The 15,340-nt window shown below is 35.2% G+C and overlaps 3 protein-coding genes across 5 annotated transcripts; 2 read left to right on the top strand and 1 right to left on the bottom strand.

Annotated features, from left to right (window-relative positions):
* Window positions 1-1,094: 1,094 nt before the first annotated feature.
* LOC113783546 (50S ribosomal protein L7/L12) lies at window positions 1,095-2,589 on the top strand. Of its 3 annotated transcripts, none has more exons than XM_027329710.1 (2): window positions 1,095-1,264; window positions 1,565-2,589. In XM_027329710.1, the coding sequence occupies exon 2, from the start codon at window positions 1,647-1,649 to the stop codon at window positions 2,292-2,294; it is 648 nt and encodes a 215-aa protein (XP_027185511.1). In that variant the 5' UTR covers window positions 1,095-1,264; window positions 1,565-1,646; the 3' UTR covers window positions 2,295-2,589. The 3 variants fall into 3 exon arrangements, with proteins under 3 accessions (XP_027185511.1, XP_027185510.1, XP_027185512.1); XM_027329709.1 differs by having other exon boundaries at window positions 1,095-1,284; XM_027329711.1 differs by lacking the exon at window positions 1,095-1,264 and adding an exon at window positions 1,444-1,462.
* Window positions 2,590-3,581: 992 nt separating this feature from the next.
* On the bottom strand, window positions 3,582-5,831 carry LOC113783203 (subtilisin-like protease SBT1.7). Its single transcript, XM_027329277.1, has one exon. It carries the CDS (start codon window positions 5,829-5,831, stop codon window positions 3,582-3,584), a length of 2,250 nt encoding a protein of 749 aa, XP_027185078.1.
* A 3,514-nt stretch (window positions 5,832-9,345) lies between these two features.
* On the top strand, window positions 9,346-10,335 carry LOC113783201. The gene has a single exon (XM_027329275.1). It carries the CDS (start codon window positions 9,346-9,348, stop codon window positions 10,333-10,335), a length of 990 nt encoding a protein of 329 aa, XP_027185076.1.
* The last annotated feature ends 5,005 nt before the right edge of the window (window positions 10,336-15,340 follow it).

The raw sequence follows: 15,340 nt of genomic DNA, 5'->3' as shown, positions 1-15,340 counted from the left end.
TATCAAATTTTTGAAGAAACTTGTGCAACTTTTGAAATAAATTGTTGGTGGAAATTTACAATGGAGTACCAAAAAGTCAAAATGATATTTAGGTACCAATTCGTATTTTCAGATTCGTAGGATTGAATAACTGTCTTTTTGAGGGACTGGTAAACTTGGACGATTTAGAAGAAAAAATTCACGGTGTAAAGCCATTAAGGGTGTGTTTGGAGTTGAAGTAGCTTATGAAAAGGTATTTTACCTTGTAGACCTTCTAATAAAATTACTTATTAAGTGTTTAAATACTTTTAAATATATTATTTGAATACATAGTTCAAAAAGTATTTATTGCATTGGATAATGTGTAATTTTAAATTTCTTTAAATATATTTATCTCTTTATTTAGTTCATAATATATTGTAAAATGATTAAATTTAATATTTTATTTTTTAAAATACAAAAGCAATTATAAAAATATCAAATTTTAGTTTTTTGCTGAAAGTGTTTTTAATATCAAAAGTTTCACTTCTAATTCTATAAGATGATGTTCACCAAACATCTCAAAAGTGCTTTTTTTTTTTTTATCAAAATACTGCAAACTCCGAACGGGACTTAATACTGTTAAGTAACAAAATTACACACAAACGAAAACTTATTTGAAGATTTTCCAATTTCTCTTACATCAACAGTTCTGTTGTTTAAAAGTAAGGAGGTCATGTAATAATACATAATGTCTTACTTTCAAACAATGAAAACCTTAAAAGAAGACTTGCTTTTATTTTTTGTTATATTATTGTATTCATAATAATTGAAAGGTATTGTCAAAGCCTCAAACTTATAGCTGTTGAGTTGACAGTAATAACAAATCTCACCCCAAAATACAAAATTTTTGAAGCTTACTGATTTTTTGGATTTTAAACGAAATCCCAAACTTTTTTTTTCATTATTGTTATTATTTCTTTGGCCTGACTCCTGAGGCCTAGTTATATAGTTGTCTGTGTTCATGAAAACTTCTGCAAAACATTGTGGCCAGATGACTAAAAAGGAAAAGAACCAGGACTGAAGTTACAAATTCAAACACTCACTCACTTTTGACCCGAAGCCTTCACCTGTCACCAAGTAAACCCGGCTTTGAACCTCTAAGCAAACAGAACTCAGTCCCAATTCTACTAGCGCGGTATCAGCATCAAAATCCACCATTTCTACTCTCCACCACTTAAACAACGGTCTCTCCTCGCCACGCCGCCGCTGCCCCTTCTCCTCTACACCACCGACCACTACTGAGGTGGGTTTTCCCACCTAGTGGTAAGCAGTTTATATCTTTCACAGTTTAGTGTAGACAAGTTTTTTCGCATTTTATTTGCAATGCTTGTATATTCTTCTCGGTGGAATTCGTGGATATGCATTTATATACAATATTTTTTCTATTTTTTTAAATTTCAGGCCTTCGGATACGAATTTGTCATAATCCTTTTCTAAAACTGTAATGCTTTCGTGCTTTTCCAAGCTCATTTTTTTTGTTATCCATGTGTTTGATAAAATGCCTATTTGATTGATTGATAAAGATTTAAATTTGAATGCACAGGCTGTTGATTTGTGGGTCTTGGAGAATCAAATGGGTAGTTTCTAAGTCAATCCTGTAAAAGCGGATACTACTGAATTACAAAATGAGTTTGTTCTCGCGGTTAAGGCATCAGTTGCCTTATGAACTTTTTAGGAAGCCCTTTTTCTGTCCTGTGCATAAATTAGTTAACTCGGTTGGGATGGCTCGCGGGTTTGCTCAGCCTGCATTGAAAGAAGACGAAGAAGATGTGGAGGAAATAGAAGTCGACCAAAGAAGGCTTCCGGCTGATTATGATCCTGCTACATTTGATTCTGCCGAACATCGTAGTCCTCCAACAGAGAGGGTATGGAGACTAGTTGATGAAATATCGTCGCTTACCTTGGTTGAAGTTGCAGAGCTTGGTTCAATAATGATGAAAAAGATGGGTATGAAGGAGCCTCCAGTTGTGGGGGTCATGAAACCTGGAGACGTTGGTATGGGTGCAGTGTCAATGAAGGGACCAGCAACAGCTGCCAAGGAAGAGAAGAAAGTAGAGAAGACTGTTTTTGAACTAAAGCTGGAGTCCTATGATGCAGCTTCAAAGATCAAGGTTATTAAGGAGGTTCGGAGTTTCACTGACTTGGGACTTAAAGAAGCAAAGGATTTAGTGGAGAAGACGCCTGCAGTGTTTAAAAAAGGAGTGTCAAAGGAAGAAGGAGAGCAGATAATCGAGAAGATGAAAGCTGTTGGGGCAAAAGTTGTCATGGAGTGAAATGAGAATGAAACTGGCATTTTTGTTCATCTTTGAAAGTTTATGAATCTGATGATGTCTCCCAAAGGCAAAGTTATAGTTGGATTTTGAACCTTTTTTTTTTTTTTTTTTTTTGTAGTTTGTCATTTAAGATAAAAAAAAAAGAGCAAAACTTCATAGTTAGCTTCGGTTTCTGGAACATGTGATTTACCTAATTGGTGTTAGCTTTTCATCTTTGTGTCAGACGTGTCTCATCCTTTATTTTGGGTATTGGGATCAATCTTTGAAAAATGGCAGTTTCACAGATACTTCTTCACTGCTACATCACTCTTTTCCATCCTTTCTTTTTGGTCAGTACAACATGACAATATTGAAGGCAACATGTGCTTGGAGGAATACACTTCTGCAGACCTCTATGTCTTGCTCTATGGTCTGCATGATTTGATGCAATATTTTTATCAATTGCTACTTTAGCTTAAATACAAGATAGCAGCACTATGTGGGAAGCATCAAGTCACTTGATGGATTCAACTAACATAAAAACTAGATGCTTTGTCCGCCATGTGGGATTTAGCTGTCTTGCTGTAAGCATGCTTTGGACTTCTTTTGCTCCTCTTCTTTCTTCTCCATTTATATGCTTTCTATGGTCTACTATTTCAGGGTGTTTGATGTTATAGCTTTTATGGTTCTAATTGTCATTGTTTGTGCTAATGGTTGCTGTACTTCATTATCTTTCGTTATAATTTTTTGGCTGTATCTGAATCTGGAAATGATGGAATTGTTTGATATCAGTCTGGTTTTGAAAAGATAGTGTAATGTCAAAGCTGGGAATGAACAAATACAATGTAGTGATAAATTATGATGGTTGTTCTTGTTTCCTTTGGGTGCGTGGAATAGGAGTTCATTTCTGCAAGTTGAGGCAATAAATTTGCTTAGCCTCTTTCTGTAAGTTGAATTTAGGCAACTAAGCAATGACAAGTACTGCTTGAACAAAGCATTTACATACTGTCAACAACTTGTGTTGATCAGTTTGGTTTGGTTAGGGTGGTAACCATCCCTTCTGGCCATTAATTTGTGCTTCAACAAATTAATGCAAGAAGCAACCCAGGTCTCACATTTAACTTTGTAACATAACCAGTGTATAAGAAATCTTAGGATAAGTTGTAGTTGATATACATTTTTTACAAATTGATGTTGTTACTGTATATGAAACACAATTTTTTGTATTCCTGAAAATTTTTGTTTACTGCAAGTCTGCAAGTTACTTGTGAAAAGCCAAAAAAAAAGAAGAGATCTGTATTAAAGCCCCTACTTTCCATTGATAGTTGCTACAATGGGGCTTCTGACTGAGAACTTTGTTGAAGTCCATGATAGAGATCCTTGAGACACTCTACTTTTAGCCGGTGATGCTACTAGGGTAAATGTGACTTCATATGTCAACTTCTGGTTTGCCTGTGAGAAACCGAGAGTAGTAGGTTCGACTGTCAGATTGACACCTGCTGGTGGTATAATTTTAACAGTGTAAGTTGAATTAGCTTCATCAACGTTAGTTACCGTCCTTGTGTACCTTTGAACGGGTGATCCAAAATTGATTGAAAATGAAGGGTAGTTTAGTTGCGCTTCTGGCATTCGCAACTCTACTGCACAGTTTACCTTACGTTTTAAGAGTATACCAATCTCCCGGTTGGTGTAGTTCAATCCACACAAGTAAGGTATGTAATCTTTCGGGTCAATGTCATAAATAAGACCCGGATTGGTTGCTTTAGATGGGTTAACATGGCCCGAACCAATGGCAAAAATATTTGCGGGATGGTGCCTCTGATCCTCAATGGGGTTTTTTGCACAGTTCACTAGATCTGCAGTGGTCAAGATTGCAGACTTAATAGCAGCTGGAGACCAATTAGGATGAACACTTTTGAGCAGTGCAGCAACGCCGCTGAGGTGAGGGCAAGACATTGAAGTGCCAGAGAGTACATTGAATTTTGTGTTAGTGTTGTTTTCTATGGAGTGACGCCAGGCAGCAAGAATGTTTACACCAGGGCCAATTATGTCTGGCTTCAGAATACCAGGGCTCGCTCGGCTGGGGCCTCGAGAAGAGAATGAAGCGACCATTGGAGCGTGATTGTCTCCAAAGACAGTCCCCTTGAACGAGATTGCTGCCATTGGTGATTCTGTGGAGTTTATATAGGCAATAACCTTCAATCCATCAGCGTAACTTAAATCGGTTGCTGGAAGAACATGAGCATCAGCAAATGTGGTATAACCATCATTCTTATGGTTAATGAGGATCATGCCAACACCACCAGCAGCCTTGATGTTTTCTCCCTTTTCTATTCCTGATATCGTACCACCATCAATGCAGACCACAATCTTTCCTCGGACTTCGGTGTTATTTAGGGATTTTGAGGCACAATATTTAGACTTAATATCGTCCTGGTTCTTGCCTGAGTAGAATAGGGGAAATAAAGTTGGTGGAAAATCCTTTAGCTGATTTATTGTCTCGCCTTGAAATTCCTCCTTGTTACCAAGCACGGCAGTTGCCCTTATGTTTCTGTCAATGGTGCTTGCACCAACAGTTAGAACCCATGGGGCTTCATTGGATAAAGAGCTCTTAGAAGGACCGTCATTTCCTGCTGAGCAGCTGACAAAAATTCCTCTCTCCATTGCGCTATATGCAGCTAGCAATAAGCTATTTGCATAAAATTGATAATCTCCTCCTACAAGGGAGGCAGAAATAATGTCAACCCCATCCTCAATAGCTGCATCCATTGCAGCTAGAATATCGCTCTCAAAACAACCAATTGCTGTACATACTTTATACATTGCCAAGTGAGCAAGAGGGGCAATACCAACTGCAGTTCCATTAGCATTTCCAAATACATTTGCACCTTGGACGTAGTTTCCAGCAGCTGTGCTTGCTGTGTGAGTACCATGGCCAGTCTCATCCAATGGAGAACCATTTCCATCGTGGAAATATCTTGCTCCTATCAGTTTGTTGTTGCAAACTGACGCATTGAATTCGCATCTCCCCTTCCATTTAGCAGGTGGTGGAGGCATTCCTTCATCACTAAATGATGGATGGTCTGGCACTATCCCAGTGTCCAAGATTCCTATGATCACACCTTTGCCATAATTTGATTCCTTCCATAAACCCAAGTTTTGATGCAACCCCAAGAAGCTAGGAGTGTGGGTTGTACATAATGATAGTAGCGTTTGCTGCTGTGCTGACACGAAACCAGGTTTCTTTTCTATTTCTTTCACGTCCTCAGCTGACAATTTCGCAGCAAAGCCTTTGAAAACATTGTGATAGGAGTAAACTATATGTGGACGTGTTGCATTTGAGATTGCAGCAGTAGTAGCAGTTGTTGGCAGAAAAGAGTTGTACAAACTTTCAAGATCTTCACCTGTTATGGCATTCGTGCCATATTCAGCATCATCTGGATCAGGTAACTCAACATGGACGATATAAGTCTCTAAATTGCTCTGCTCTTGGAATTCATTTGCAGCAATTTCCGAATGAGAGTTGGTTAGCACACAAATCAGGATGAGAAAATGCATTAAACTTTCCATGCAGAAAAAAAAAAGTTTAGTAACTAGAGGAAGTTTTGCTTCAATTAGCTGCTGTTCAGAGGAAGAGGAATTTTTATTTGGACCAGGAAATGATGATTTGGTTTTGAACCTTATGGTGTTTGCATTTCAGAAAATATTGCTGCATATATAAACAAAACCACCCTGATATTTTGCTTGTACAAGATTTTCTTTGGTCTAGTTCCTGTAGTTTGGGAATGTAAAGACAAATTCGTTACATATGTTAAGATATTTTTTCTATTCTTTTTGTTGCATGAGAATCCATGACCAACTCCTTTTTTTTTTTCTTGTATGGTCAACAATGTATTTCTTAGTGGGCTGATGAGTGTCGCAAGTGTCTATTCCATCACTTTTAAGGGAAGTGACATTGCAATTTGTCCTCTCAATACCACTTAGGCACTTTTAGTTACTAAAAAAATTATGTATTACAACTTTCAATAAGCATCAATTTCAATAATTCATGTATCCACAATTCTTTTTAACAGATTTAAGCCCTGATATTTTAAGCAAAAATAATTTTGGCACTGTGTTTGATGCTTGGATGATTTTAAGCAATTCAAGAACTATTTCCATAAAAGACAAGTTCTAATAAGAATAAAGGCACACTATAGAAAAGAAAATGTTTTCTAAAAGCAGAGTTGGCATCATTCCCGGAATAAGCATAATATAATTGCCCCTATAAATGTTCTATGGGAATGACATAGTCTACTATAGGACTTGAGTCATGTTATCTAAGAATCAGTTCGTGTTGAAACTTGAAACTAATAAAAGTTTATTCTAGTTTTTGTCTGATTGGAAAATTCTGTAGAGAAGTCGTCATTTGCATCTGATACGCTTTTAAATTCCTTCTAACTTTGAAAAATTAGTTTCAATGACTCCTGGAGGAACTTTTTCAAAAGCAAGTTGTGCCTTTCCAAGACTTTTAAATCCAAAGTATCGAAATTAACTTTTGAAAAGATCTTTGGTACATCAATTTCTTTTTTTTTAAGCTCCCACACCCCTCAACACCATTTTCATTTTCAACCATCAGACTCCAGGATTCGAACTCTTGAAATTATTAGTAGGGAGGACTCTAAGAATCCTTTTTCTATTGCTAAGCAACTTAAAAAAGAAAAAATTCTTATATTAATCCAACATTCCCATGATAAATCTGTCTTTTTCTCTATATGAAGCTTGTGAGTTAGGCTTTTGGAATGTCTAAAAAGTTTACAATTTCCTTGTCATTGAATGCATACCTTGAATATGGAATTTCTACTGATGAATAAATTCTAATCTTTTTCCCCCCTTTTTTTTTGTCCCCCTAAAGTCTGCATCATAAAAAAGATGTATGAAACCGACCACTCGGGGCCTGTTTACCACTTTGTGATCGAAATAAAAAAAAATCGGACTTTATTGAAACGTCTATCAAACTGGATCTGTCAAACGTGTTTCTCACTTTTGTGTTTAAGATTCTTCCCCTTCTTTTCTGTTTTCCCTTTATACACTTTCTTTTTATCAGTTCTTAGAAACTATTGCAGGTGTGACTTCTCAGACAAGCATGAGTGTGTTCTGATAGCGTTTTATTTGTTAAAAATTTTTTTGATTGCATCACAAATACGTTTTTGTATCATTTTTTTTTATATTCTCAACTACTTTTTCATCTCAAGTACTTCATATCGCGAAAAGTGCTATAATATTTTTTCAAAATATTACTCCAAATAATCTCCAAGCCAAACGTTTCAGCTTCGTTGTGTTTTTGCAATTGGATTTCTTTTTCTTGTTGGCATAGACAAATTCTATTAGCATTTATCATATACATGCTCAAATAAATTGATTTTTATCTACTACACAGTTAGTTTTTAAATTTAGAGGTAGTTATTTTCTTTCCAAAAACCTTTGGGTAGTGAAGGAGTTTAAGCTCAAGAGCTTAAATTTCCAATTTTCTTTGTTTTTATTTTTTTTAACCTGGGGTAATATAAAAATGTGGAACTTGGGACCAACTCAATGGCGATGATTGTTGGATATGAAGACCTCCAAAAATAAGGTTGCTTGCTTGGAGATATGCAGAATACTGATCAAGTGTGCATACTGTCAAATCCCTATTCTAAATGAAACCTGGAACAATATCATGATGTGATGGATACCAAAACCATCCAACAAATCAATCTTACTGGTTTAAGATATTGGATTTGGTAAATGCTTGTTGACACCAATGCTGTGCTGCATGAGAAGAACTTTGTTAAGTCTAATTTTCTTGCTCCTCTCTCGTTTTGCTATTATTCACTTAATCCAAAGGACGAAAGAGGACGGAGGAAACTAACTTGTTTTCTTCCTCCTCAGTCAAGAAACGACCTAGCTTATGCTGTTGCCTATATGATCATTCCTCCTGATTTACAGATTCTGATATCAGTTGTTTGATGTACTCATTTGCTAGCTCTTGTACCTAAATATCAAATTCTTCAATAAGCAAAAGAAGTCTAGATTTACTATCTATCCAATGGTAGCTTTTGCTTATATTGATTAATTAGCATCTTGAAAAATCTAAGGCCAACAAAATCAGTCCCTGTAAATCTTGGACAATGCGATGCGACAATGGACCTGTAGTGTGTTGGAAGAGTGAGCTCCTTGTACAACGTGACAAGAGATAATCTCGGTCGGTGTTGTGATTTATAAATAGGAAGATTTGGTTCAATCATGATAAAAACTGACCATATAGGACCCATATACATAGCTGATGATCAAGCACTGACTACTTTGTCTAAAACTATACTGCTACACTTGTTTGCTAGCTGGTTAATAATTGAGTTTGAATGATTTTAACCTGGACTATTTAAGGCTTCAATTAGAATAGTCAAGTAGTACACGTTAGACAGTTCTGTCCGATTCTAGATTATATCAATCAAGTGTAATCGGATCCAGGAAATTGAACTCCAACAGTGATATGCCATAAGTTGTTCGAGTTCTTTTAGAATTAACTTCATCGACCTCAAAAGATGTGTAATTTTATTTGCTAATTAATTTGATTATGACTTTGCATGGTGTAGTCCCTTTTCTTTTTTTGGTTGGATAGAGTTCCTGAAAAACCACGCCAATATTGGTAGCTTCTAGTTTCCTGTCTAGTCTAATTGGCTTGTGAGTTTCCTTAATTTTTTGGTCGGTTGAGTTCAGATCGATCCTAACTGGTTTTGAGCTCCTTTTTTCCTTTGATTTTGCTGCGTCTTTATTTCTTTGAGTCATATATCGACATATTATTAGTGCTGCCGTGATGAAAGATGGGATTCAAGAGTTAAATAAAACAAAGAAAGCCATCTTACAATTCAATTCTGTAGTAGTCTTTTGTTGATTTAAACATGGAGAAAAGCAAGATGGATTTATAACCTGAAGACTTGTTGATAGAAGTTCTACTGCTCCTACCTGTGAAATCCCTGATGTTATTGAAAAGTGCCTGTAAATCTTGGCGTGCTTTGAACCAAAGTCCCACCCATTCGTCTTAATCATTCCAAGAATGACGACGGTCTCCCCATTTAGTGCTTGCCTCTCAGGAGTCACGAAAATTCCCCTAATTATTTGTCATTCAAACCTAGAATCAGCCCTTGATGTCCCCTCCTCTGATCTAAATCACTTCCCATTTTGTAACAGTGGCTATTATGTTGACATCATATTTCATTGCACCTGTCTGTATTACGTCAAGGATATGTTTGACATGCACATATTTAATCCAGCATTTAGAGAAGTTAGGCTTACTCCTCCTTGTCCCTGGCACTTGGGACACTTTAAAGAGTCTATGTATGCCCAGATTTTGAGGGGATTTGGTCGAGATCATGATATTAAAGATTACAAAGTTGTTATATTGGTTGAGAGCAAGTTTCATGTAACTAAATTCATTCTCTATTTAAAGCTTATGCATAAAATCTCAGTACTAACCCTTGGAGAGAGAGAGATGCCATGTTTCCAGTTTTACGCGGTCCAGATTACAGTGTGTTACTTGATGGACGAATGCATTGGAGCGGATTTGATAGAGCAGCAAGCGAAAAAAGTGGAATTTTCTTTCCAAACGAGCAGTGAAGTAGTCCAAAACATAGGATTGCCTGATGCAGCAGTTGTGGACGTGATTATTCCTCCTTATCTTGATCTTCCAAAAGAATCCCTTGCCTTAATCTCAACATGGAGGAGAAATGGAGAAGATTATACAGATATATGGGTGATGAAGGAATATGATGTTAAAGGGATCATGGACAAAAATGCACGCATTCGATTGAACCTGGACTGGAGGGAGAATGAGCTCCCTGTGAGCAGACCCTTCCGAGAACAGTTGATTTTGCTACCCCTGGCCAACAAGAAGTGTGATGTTTCTGTTCAGTATGGCCCGTGTCTGGACCTTGTAGTTTTCAAGGAAAGCTTGATCTCAATCAAGAGAACAAGTGACCATCTATTAGTTTCTTCTTCTCCTATAGGCCAGCCATTTTGTTTTTCAAAGCAAAGTAGGCCTTGTTAATTGGGGTTGGCGAGCCAAGAACTTAGTTGTTAGTTTTTATTTTTTATATTTTTTTAATTTTTTTTTGGGGAATGCTAGGAATTAAGTAGCTAAGACTAAATAGCTAAATTGACTCTCCCATACATTTTAAGCCCGTACCTGTTGCATCAGCAGGGAGTAATTTTCCTAGTCAATTTCAAGGTTTGAGTACAGCAAGTCAAATTTTCATGTCATCTGATGCTTACGCTTTCCTGAAAATGTACATCTCTGGCTTTACCTTAGCTTTCTTTTCGAGGCATGCTGGAAGATTATTCATGGTACAAGATTATTCATGGCACACGATGGATTTCCCTGAAGACTTGCTGATTGAAGTTCTACTGCATTTCCCAGTGAAATCTCTGTTGATATGGTGAGGTGGCTGTAAATCTTGGCGTGCTTTGATCAAAAGCCCCAACTTCATAGCTGTTAATCTTAGCCGTGCCAAAAACAGCAAACTTCTCCTCATCAGGCTCAGACATTTTCCAAGCCACGAAAATCCCCCTTACTTACCTGTCTATCCATCCAACCCTGGAATCAAATCCATGACGTCCCCTCAACTGATCTACAGCACTCCAAAGTCCCATAACAGCAATTGTTTTTGAAGGATGGATCTTAGGCTAACAAGGAAAGCTAGGGGAAATCTTCTCGGGACTTCAGCTATTTCAGCCAATTTCTTTATACTGGATCTATTACCGATTAATATGAATTTTATTACCTATCAATCTATTACCTATTAATGTCCGCATAATTGGACAACACAAAGAGCCGTATTAGCAATTCATGTCTGCATAATTAGACAACACAAAGAACTCTATTAGCAATTGATCTCAATCCAATTGGAGATTTAAAGAACTAAATATATAGGTTTAGTCCCTAACACAATTATACAACACAAAGAACTCTATTAACTACTAATAATTGGAGATTTAAAGCAGTAGAAGTTTAATCAAATCCAGAAGAGTTCTGTTTCACGTGCAAACTTCAAAATAGTATTCAGGTATGTCCCATTCTTGGACCTCATCCTCATGGTTTATTAAATAATTGGTTTCGTTTTCACTTTCTTTGAGCTACACTTCCCGATTATCCTTTTTTTTTTTTTTGTTCCCTTTGCTCCTATTAATTTTTGAATGAATATTCTTATATGGGAGTCGGTTTTCTATTGCAGTTGTAATTGACTAATGTAGCTTTGATTAGACTTGATGCTTGAAGACTTATAGACTCCAGCCTTTTTCATTAATTAGCTTAGTCAGGCCATTAATGAATTCAATTCACTTCAAGTGCATGATCATTTTTCTGAGTTTGTAATCAATTAAAAAGTTCCATGGAAATATTGATTTGTCATTGATGAATCATGAATCTATATAGATAATTGATTTTCATTGAAAAACCCATACAAGAAAATGTATTCACAAGCATCAATTATTCCACTCAAATCCATGACCAAGACCAATAACTCTCCAACAATGAACCGCATGCTCTTACGCTTTGGACATGTGCAAAAGTGTGGAAAAACCAAAAGTCACGAATGAAGAGATTGATCTTCATTGACGATGAAGTAAGTCTTCTTTTTTTTTTTTTAAAGAATACTTTTATTTATGCAATTTCATTATTCACAAAAGAATGTATTATTTTCATCCTTTTACATTCTTCTATATTCCTTTACAAAATGCATGATTCGATTAAAAACAAAAAACCCACAAAGAAAAGCCGCAACTGAGCATGCTTTTAGTGAAACAAAAAGTTTCTAAATTCTTGCTTCGAATTTATATGAGCTCCGAAACTACGTGGTTTTTGGCATAAGTTATCATGTAAATTTTTTGACACATGGAACCCAACAATTTAATTAATTGCAGTTCTTAGGCTTTAAATTGCATACATGCACGCTGGGGACGTCAATCCCCAACAACACTTTCTTGGGCCTTGGATGCACTACCTACTCTATGAAATAGTTAGATGTTTATTTCATGGGAAAATCGTCCAAAACGTCCCTCACATTTTATAAAATGACTTTTTTCGTCCCTCACTTTTAAAAGTGTAATTTTATGTCCTTCACATATTCACATCGGTCAAATTTAGTCCCTAACTAGGTTTCCGATCATTTTTTGGCCGGAATCCATCACGTGCAAGGCACGTGATCATTTTTGAAGGGTAAATTTGTCAAATTATATTTTACATAATCTGATCTATAGTCCTCCACATTTTATAAAACAAATTTTTTCGTCCCTCACATTTTATAAAATGATTTTTTCATCCCTCACATTTCACAAAATGAATTTCTCCATCCCTCACATTTCCAAAAATGAATATTTCCATCCCTCACTAATTATGTATGTGAGGGAAACCCTAAAAAAAAAATGTGTGTGAATACATTTTGTTTAAACACATGTATATGTCTATTTGATTTTGTTTAATAATACGAATAGCATAAATATATGCATGTGTCTATTTGATTTCACTTAACAATACGAATACCATATATTATACGTGATCTTTTGATTTCATCTGGTATTAGCTAGTAAATAATCTTGCATTCATTGTCAAGTTGCCCAATAAAGCTATTTTTGGTCAAAATACAATAAGAATATGCAAATTAAGGTTCTATTGGTAAATATTAGTCATAATCATACAAAAAGAGAAGATAGCCCACAAGTTGGATCCAATTACATATATGTGTTTATGCTATTATTATTAAGCAAAATCAAATAGACATATACATGTGTTTTAAAAAATGTATTCACACACATAATTAGTGAGAAATGAAAAATTCATTTTTTGAAATGTGAGGGATGAAGAAATTCATTTTGTGAAATGTGAGGGATGAAAAAAATCATTTTATAAAATGTGAGGGACGAAAAAATTTATTTTATAAAATGTGGAGGACTATAAATCAGATTATGTAAAATATAATTTGACAAATTTACCCTTCAAAAATGATCACGTGTCTTGCACATGATGGATTCCGATCAAAAAATGATCGGAAACCTAGTTAGGGACTAAATTTGTCCGATGTGAATATGTAAGGGATATAAAATTACACTTTTAAAAGTGAGGGACGAAAAAAGTTATTTTACAAAATGTGAGGGATGTTTTGGACGATTTTCCCTTATTTCATTATCAACTTTCCCCTTTTATTTTAGTTTTACTTTAATGTCTTTGATATCATGATTATCTGTATGCTCGTGTAAGACTTTAATTTGTATTTAGTGAAAATCTTTTAATCCTAAGCTTCACAACAACACCTCACATTTACAACAGGGCACAGAAATACAAGAAATAAAAGCAACAATGCGGCCACCAATCCAAACGACACATATCTCACATCTCATACCAAACGCTGCAACACATATCTCACATCAAGTGCTACTGCCAATCCAATAAGCAAGGGCTTTATTAATATCCATATCATTGTAAGCAAGGTTGAAGAAGATATAAGCAAACAAAATGTTGCTTATAAGTTATAACTTCTTGCAGTACCAAAACATTCCTCAATTGCAAAAGGAAATACTAATAGATAATTAAGTTTTTGAAGTATTAAATTTTTTTTCTAAATGTAAAGTTTTTTTTTTTTACATTATAAGACTATATGAACATCTAGATATTTTAAGTTTTGTATACAAAGTAAAATCATACTATCAAAAATAAAGTTACTTGTAGGCAAGCTCTAATAATTATAAATAAAATGTAAGTTCCAATTCATTAACAATTTATTTAATGCGTCACTAGTATACCATTATTATATTATCTTACATTATATTACTCGATTTTTTTATTTTTTTTTTGTAAGGTTGGAAATATCTACCACAACTATGTGAGATGATCTAGCACTCAATGAAGGAAGTCCACCGCAGAACCAAATTCATGAAAAACCAATAGTTGCAATTTCAAGACTCAAGAAAAACCCCGACCAAGGTATAAATCATGTTTACACACAAAAAATCAGCTAAAATGAATTCCTACATACATATCTTCTTATATAAGGGCAAGTTACAAACAACTCATATGACTACACTGGACCCTATTTGCAAAAATGGTAAGTCAAAGTTATTTATAAGCTAAGGATTTTAAACATATCATACTACTTTCACAGGCTGAATAGCTCACTAGAGGCAAAAAACCTAGAAGAACTAGAAGAGATATCAATGCCAATGCCCAATGTTTTTATTACCTCGTCCTTTCTTGTATACGAAAATATGGATTTAGGAATTATTTTAGTTTATTTTATTTTATTTTTGTAAACATGCATTTGTACCTAAGTAGGTTTTTATCTTGAGTCTTGAAAATGCAACGACTGGTCTTTCATGGATCTAGTTTTGCAGTAGGCTTCTTTCATTGGGTGCTAGGTTATCCCACATAGTTATAGTAAATGTTTCAAGCCAAAAAAAAACAAACATAAAATCTGGATATATAATCTAAGATAATATACTTATGGTATATTGGTGAAGCATTAAATAATTGGTTAATGCATTCGAACTTACTAACACAGTACAAAACAGATCTATATCAGTAGATTATTCTAAGGAATATTTGCATTAAGATGAAATTACTAGTTACATGTTTTTTTGGTGGATCTACTATAAAACTCTGAAGTAATATACACCTCTAAACTGTAAATTTTCTAGGGAAAAAAAGACGCACTTTTGAAGAAAAAGTAACCTAAACCCATATATTTTGTGCTTGAGGTCCTAGAATAGAAGGATCTTTTATTTACACGGTTCTTGGTAGTATCTCAATATTTTTAACACCCCAAGCCCCCCCCCCCCCCCCTTTCTTTAATTATTTATAATGTGCACATAATTCTACTGTTCTAGTCACAGGTGGAGCTTAGCTTGACCAGCTTCTGTTTAAATTAAATCAAGGTTATCACGTAGGATTTTTTGTAAAATTTTTACTAAATCTTTAAGGGTTGGAATTATAACTGTTCAGATCTTGGAGGTATCTACCCTTCCTTCAGCTATCTGCCTTAGATTAAAACAACATTCTGATTCTG

This window comes from Coffea eugenioides, chromosome 9, assembly GCF_003713205.1.
Source record: "Coffea eugenioides isolate CCC68of chromosome 9, Ceug_1.0, whole genome shotgun sequence".
Lineage (NCBI taxonomy): Eukaryota > Viridiplantae > Streptophyta > Magnoliopsida > Gentianales > Rubiaceae > Coffea > Coffea eugenioides.
This window is presented reverse-complemented; position numbering and strand designations above follow the sequence as displayed.